The sequence below is a fragment of the Sinocyclocheilus rhinocerous genome, unplaced genomic scaffold, assembly GCF_001515625.1.
Source record: "Sinocyclocheilus rhinocerous isolate Xijiao unplaced genomic scaffold, SAMN03320098_v1.1 scaffold448, whole genome shotgun sequence".
Taxonomy (NCBI): domain Eukaryota; kingdom Metazoa; phylum Chordata; class Actinopteri; order Cypriniformes; family Cyprinidae; genus Sinocyclocheilus; species Sinocyclocheilus rhinocerous.
This window is the reverse complement of record NW_015651514.1, coordinates 920578-928058: the sequence shown is the minus strand read 5'-3', so window position 1 is coordinate 928058 and position 7481 is coordinate 920578. Positions and strand designations below refer to the sequence as shown.

Genomic DNA, 7481 nt, shown 5'->3' with positions numbered 1-7481 from the left:
AAAAAAAATTCTAACTGAATTATAACCTAAACATATGTATATTCATACAATTTCATAAATATGAAATAAATATATAATATATTTTAAAAAATATAAATATGATATAAACTCATTGGTTTCCACCACATCACTCAAATTTAACTGTGTTAAGTAAAAAAAAAAAATGGAAAAATGACAGTCATATTCCAGCAGAAACATGAAACATATTATAAGGTGTTCTATGGGAGTGTGTGTACCATGAGTGTGTGTTTAAGTGAGTTTTTTCTGCATTGGGGATATTCTGTAGTCTCAGCCCTTCATTTGGGTATAAATCTTTACTGGATTGTCTCAAATTTTGTATATTAAAAAAAAACAAAAAAAACAAATGTAATAAAAAACAGTTTTCTCGTAATTCCATTCATTTCTATGTGGGTCAAAATGACCCGCGAGGGACACTTTTGTTACTTTTTTTTTTATTGCACCCATTTAAACTCCTCGAATCCACTCAATTTTGTTTGTGTATTCCCGGTGCAGGTGTGACAAAAGTCCGGTACGATCAACACACGATTTTTTGAATTTTAAGAAAATCAGTTTTGGGTCAAAATGACCCGAGGGCGGATGAGGGTTAAGGAGAGAACTATAGTTTCCAAAGTCGGACATCGCTTGTTATGATTTTCAAGGGTGAAGTAAATGTTCATTTTGAAATATTACTAACAATAAAAAATATTCTAATATTTGCTTTGGAAAAATCAGTAAAGATTTCATAGCAAAAAGACACGTGAAGCACAAGCTGAAGGTGGATATTTGTACAATTATACTAAACGGCCTTTTGCTTGCTAAAAATATACAATATATAAATATACAATATACAAAAATATACAAACTATCAATCAGACGACAGAAGGAATGGAGTAAAGTAGATTGTGTTCAACAGGTTTTCAGCAGTTTTGATCATGTTGATAATATAGAGGCCTTGTAAATTCACTCATCAAATATAAAACAGTAGGTTTTATAGGGTTAAGACTTGAAGTTAACACAGTGCATCTTACCATGCAACATCATATACTGGTCTCTCATGGCATCCAGACAAGTTACACACACACTTCCAGGACTCATCTGTTGAACCTGTGACAAAATCACCATCACAGCCGAGCCAAGAACTACAGACTTACTATTCAAAATAGCAATATAGAACAAAACTGTACATAAGAAACGTTTTGAAATCCTCACGCTCTCACCATCTCCAGGCGTCGACTCCTTCCAGATCTTCACGGTACGATCATCGCTACATGACGCCAATCTCTGTCCTTCAGGGTCAAAGGCCAGACTCCAAACGGTGGATTCGTGACCCTCCAACGTGGCTCTACATTCCCAGTCATCATCCTCCTCTTTATAAATACACACTTTGTTGTCATAACTGGCTGATGCGAGAAGCTGCAAACGAAAATTACAAGAAACAGCTGGTCATTACTTGTGTGAAAACATTAATAATGTGAGCGCCGGATAACATGCATGTCAATATCATACCTTCCGTGTCGGGTGCCAAACGACATGCTTCACGTCCTGCGTGTGTGAATTCACAACACTTACACACTCATATTCATCCTCCTTGTCCACTAGAAGGAAAATAAAGGGTTTAACACAAATAATAGTAATCTTAATAATTACTTTAAGGAAAGACACTACAGGAAAAACTACTGTTTCTTCATGCACTGATCAATTTTGAGATTTTTGGGCTATTTTACTTGCATAACTTTCAGACTAGCGGAAAGAAAACATCCAAAATACACATTTAAGTGTTTATTTTATTACATTTCAATTATGACAACTCTCTGAAGATTTTAGCATGGTGATGGATATGACAGTGTTAATGTATTTGGTCTTGGCGGAATAGATCTGCTACGCTGCTGCTGAATTGCTGCTGCTGTTGGTTATTGCTGTAGTTGTAGATTATTGCTGCTGCTGCAAGCAAGTACAGGAACTTGCTACTGCCAATGCATACGGCGATACGGTGCCGTGAGTATTTAAGACATACTGCTGCTGCAGAAATAGCATATAAAATAACCCGTAGCAGATCTATACAGGTGGAGCTGGGGAAGGTGGAGGGTTTCAGAGAAACTCTGAAAGCGCGCTGCAGGAATCTCAAGTGAATGCTAGCCAGCCATATAAATGCAAGGCAGTAAGCTCATTGGCTGCATATGCAGCATGAACCAATCAGCTTGTGCCAAGTCGTTTAACTCTCTGAATATCATCAGTTACGTTAACAACCCGTCAGCCTGCGCCATCTAGAGTTTCATGACTGAACTATATATTTGATCTATTTGTGTCTGTAGATTTAAATTACAATATAAGGCTGTTTTCTTAAAATATTTAAGCCAGAAATCTCCACTTTAGTAGCACTTACACGAACAGAACTTTACAGTTTTATTCCAATCTATATTCTGAAGGTTTGTTCATATATCATTTGCCTGATTTACATAACATTTTATTCCTAAAACATGGTGAAAAATATATACATATTTTTTCCAGGGTGCTGACAGTATTTTCTGATTTATGGAGTGATTCAATTAGATATCCCGTTTTCCTTTTGTAAAACCTTTGACTATAATATATCATCAAAATGAAACAAGAATTTGGCTTTATCTAATGATCAGATTTCTGGAAATGTATGCAAATACTGTATACATATTTAATTTAATAATTTCTCATTTTTATATTTAAAAAACCTTTCCAATACAGAACAGTTGTCTTAATGTACTTTGATGAATCAACTGGGAATTATGATGATACATATAACTTAAAATTGCTACCTTAAACTCAAAGTCAAACCTTAAAGTGAAAATGAAATAAAAATGTTACTTTCTTAATGCACATTCCTTGGCTTATTATGAACGATTCATTAGTGCATGTCATTCTAAAGAAAACAATATGTATTTGTATTTTTGCTATAGAGAGACTATTCATTTATCACTTCCTGATGTACCTTCCCAGATCCAAACACTTTTGTCTCTGCTGCAGGTGGCCAGTAAGTTTCCAGACGGAGCCCAGGCCACACACTTGACCTCGTTCTCATGACCTTCTAGCACTGTCAGGGACTGTAAACACACGACGGACATGTCAGTCCGACGAGATGTTAACAATGTCACTTTGTTCAATTTTTAAGGGTCTGAAACTATGCTTATGCAAAAACAAACCTCAAAATCATCATCCGTCTTCTTCCAGATGCATGTTGTGGCATCAAAGCTGGCTGATGCCAGATATTTCCCGCAGGGAGACCAGGCCACCTTTCTGACCGTACGCTGGTGTCCATCGGCCAAGACACACTTACATTCCCAACTATCCCCTGAGAATAAAGATCAGACACATAAGACACAAACAATAAAAATAAAATAAGATGAATATATACTGGCAGTCAAAAGTTTGTAATAATTAAAATTTTTAAATGCTTTTGAAAGAAGAAAGATGTTCTGCAAGGCTGTATTTATTTAGTCAAAAATACAGTAAAAACAGTAATATTGTAAAATATTATTATCATTTAAAATAACTGTTTTCTATATGAATATATTTTAAAATGTAATTTATTTCTGTGATGACAAAGCTGAATTTTCAGCAGCCATTACTCCAGTCTTCAGGTGTCTGGAAAATTAAGCTTTTCTGTCATGTAAATAAATTAATTTTAAACTTTATTTATATAGCAAACAGCTATTTTAGAGTGTAATGATATTTCAAAATATTTTGCTGTAATTTTTGATCATACAAATGCAGCCTTGGTGTGACGTCATTCAAAAACATGAATTATTCAAACAAATTGTATCACCTCGGTGTGTATGAATATATAAATAGAAACAGAAATATGTCAAATACGTATATACAAAATAATCTATAATCAGATGCAGTCTTGCAAGGATGTTAAATAAATAGCAAATAGTAAAATAGTATAAGCAGTGTGTAGGGTGTTCTATATTTGTTTTGTGCATCACATACTGCATGTATGCACCTCTTTTTGTTGCTTATTGAAGCTGCAGTCCGTAACATTTTTTGGTTAAAAATAACCCGAAATCAAGAGCGAGTACATAACCAGTGTTCAAAACTATCGCCTTACTTACACAATGGTTAGCTTATAATAATGTTTTCTAATTTGAGTGGTACAGCAATTCGAGCATGCAGCTGCGTCATTACGTCACGTCTGTAATCAAAAAGAAGTTTTCCCGGCTGGTATGCTATATTGCATGTGAGGATCCTGCAGGTGGCGGATCATTTATAGCCGTTTCTCACAGCAGCTGGAATAATTAAATGTATCATTTTGATGGCGGATTGTAATCCAGAAAGGACTATGTGTTTATGAAACACATGTGACTGAAATTAGATTATATTCTAGTTTTAAATGTGCATCTGTTTACAGATAGCCTGGGATTACACAAGTTTTGTATTTCAAAGAAAACCAGTTCGAAGGAAGAATAATTTGATTTTTGGGTTAAAAGAATTTCTTAATATGAATTTCGAATGGTATGACAATTAGAGATTAGACCGTACAGAAATTGAAATCTACACGCTAATACACACTACATACACGTAGTCACGCAATGCTGATGTTGTTAACCAGGCACGTGCACGCACGTGCACACATAGACATCAAAGGGGGCTTGAGCACCTGCCCTTTTTCTTCCTTGAGAGAAAGTGCCCTTTTTTCTGGGGAGTTTTTTTTAATAAATAAAAGAATATATGTATTATGTGTGCGTGTGTATGTATCTGTTTGCGCACAGCTTTCTCTGTCAAACAAATAAAAAATATCAGGGAAATGTTGAGGTTCTGTCGAGTTCCGATGCCTTTCTTCCCTCCGCGCAGCACAGAAGTGTAGCACACATCGATCACAGAATTGTCTTGCTAACCTCCATGACTCATGAGCTACCATGTAATAAGTTAGCTAAAGTTTAGCTAAGGCAATATATCATGGGCATACAGGCTAACTTAATGGAGAAACTACAGCTGAATACAGTAAAATGAATAACGTCATCAGAATCGCCACATTGATATGCAAATCAGGCGTTAAGTAATTAAAATCCACTGATTTGCATACATTTGACACAAGGCACTGCAGATGAATAGGATAAACAAAATAACTAAAGCATATCACTACAGAACTTCCCCAGTTATTAGTTAATGACGAACCTCAAGAGTCTTTTCCTTGAAATGTTATGTTTATATATGCAGATAGCTTGTTTTGGTTATTTTAGAAGAAATCTACAGAAGCAAACAGACAAGGGTAGTGGGCTTAAAACAAACACCTTAATGTGTATTTTGTAAATTTCCTTTCCATGAGAGCAAAAAAAGACATGGGAGCAAAATAGACCAAAATCTCAAAATTGAACAGCACATGAAGTGCCCTGCCTTAAACAATAACTTCATAATTTTGATCTCAGGCTCCTCATCTAATAACTATCCATTCTATTAATATGTTGTATGCTGGTAGATCTTAACAGCCCTCCCTCAAATGTGAAACAAAGTTCTTGTCACCATCAGTTCGTGTGTGTGTGCATGTTACAGTAAGTGTAATTATAACAACACTGTGAACCGATTATTTTGTAGACATCTGTTGAAAAATGAAACCACTTCAAACAACTGGGTGAGTGTGAGGGAATTAAAATAAATTGGTAAGTAATTGATCTCAGGCTCCTCATCTAATAACTATCCATTCTATTAATATGTTGTATGCTGGTAGATCTTAACAGCCCTCCCTCAAATGTGAAACAAAGTTCTTGTCACCATCAGTTCGTGTGTGTGTGCATGTTACAGTAAGTGTAATTATAACAACACTGTGAACCGATTATTTTGTAGACATCTGTTGAAAAATGAAACCACATCAAACAACTGGGTGAGTGTGAGGGAATTAAAATAAATTGGTAAGTCAGAATTGTGTTAATATATTTAACATTTTGTTTAGGAAAAAAATTAAAATAAATAAGAGAAGTGCCTCAAAATGTCTGTGCACGCCCCTGTTGTTAACATTACCAATTTGAGAAAGTATAACAATAATAATAATTTGCACGGTTTGAAGTGATATGAGCGAAGCGATCGTTAGATTTAATCACCATTGGTAGCGTGATTTATTGTAAAGCTTTTTTCCTCGGTTGGTCAGAATAAACATGGCAGACTTGTTACTTACTTGTTCAGATGACAATATCCCTTATTTCGGGTCATATAGTCCAAGACGTAGGCTAGAATCTGTGTGCCGGTGCACAACCCACGTTTAAAGGGGTCATATGATGCGATTTCAATATCTCCTTTCTCTTTGAATTGTTACAAGAAAATAATGTTTTTTTTAGCAGCATCATATGACCCCTTTAAGAAAATAATTGCGCAAATAACTGCAATTGCAGGTTTAAGAGATGGCGACAAAGAGGCAAAACTTACGGACTGCAGCTTTAAGGACTCACTGACTTCAACTTGACGTACTTCAACTCTCATATATAAGTACATGGTTTAGACAGGTGATCTGTGGTGTAAAACATGAATATGTTGTATTTTTACCTTCTTTCCCCCATATTCTTATGGCGCGGTCTCCGCCGCATGACGCGAGCAGCGTTCCCGCCGGGTTCCACGCGACGTACCAGCAGCTCGCGTCTGCGTGCGCACTCACCCTCTGCAGCAGCTCCAGCGCGCCCTTCATCTCGTATTACTCTATGATATTTGTGATTATATGACATGTAAGTCTTCCCCGATCAGCCACACTATCCTCTCTCAAACGTCACACTGCTTCAAGACTTGTGTTTATTAGCAGCTTCCTGCTTCCTGCTTCAGTGTTTTCCTGTTGATGCAAATGCACGGCAGCAGCGCCACCATCAGGACTGTAGTGAAAGTGTTCATGAATATAGAAAAATGAGAAGCAATATGGAAATGTTTACTTTGTATGCAACTTAATTATTTTGCTTGCAAAATATTTTATTCACAAATGCAAGTTTATGAAAGTTACCCCCCACTTATCTTATTTTCAAAAAGATATTAAAATCTACATTAAATCTTTATCTACTTCCAGTAACAAAAAGGCAACTAAAACTTTGAATGTATGCTCACTTTTTGGTGTTTTTGTAGAATTTTTATTTAATAATTAATTTGTTTTGTTGGAAAGATTATGTTTATTGTTATGTGATCTGCTTATTTCATTTTTTCCCATTTATTTAAATTTTTAAATGTTTCTTTCTCTCGTTTTCCCTCTTGAAATGTAATTGCCATGCATTGTTTGGCCATCCTTGAACCCCTGGTGAAAGATTATGTTTATTTTTATGTGATCTGCTTATTTTATTTATTTATTTTTCATTTATTTACCTTTTTTAATGTTTCTTTCTCTCTCTCTTGAAATGTAATTGCTATGTATTGTTTGACCATCCTTGAACCCCTGGCTTTTTTCATTGGTGTATGTTTTTTTCGCATTTGTGCTTCCTAAGCAAGTGTCTAATAAAATAAAATAAAATAAAATAAAATAAAATAAAATAAAATAAAATAAA

At 35.2% G+C, this 7481-nt stretch overlaps 1 protein-coding gene across 1 annotated transcript in view; it reads right to left on the bottom strand.

Moving 5' to 3' along the window:
- LOC107713036 (probable cytosolic iron-sulfur protein assembly protein ciao1) overlaps positions 1-6824 on the bottom strand; it is a 14309-nt gene extending 7485 nt beyond the window's left edge. The window contains exons 1-7 of the mRNA XM_016518454.1: positions 6756-6824; positions 6508-6657; positions 3174-3322; positions 2963-3074; positions 1507-1595; positions 1218-1413; positions 1029-1104 (exon numbers count right to left, since the gene is read on the bottom strand). Of these exons, the coding sequence (XP_016373940.1) occupies positions 1029-1104; positions 1218-1413; positions 1507-1595; positions 2963-3074; positions 3174-3322; positions 6508-6646 (761 nt within the window). The 5' untranslated portion in view covers positions 6647-6657; positions 6756-6824. The remainder of the gene's footprint in view (positions 1-1028; positions 1105-1217; positions 1414-1506; positions 1596-2962; positions 3075-3173; positions 3323-6507; positions 6658-6755) is intronic.
- Between the last annotated feature and the right edge of the window lie 657 nt (positions 6825-7481).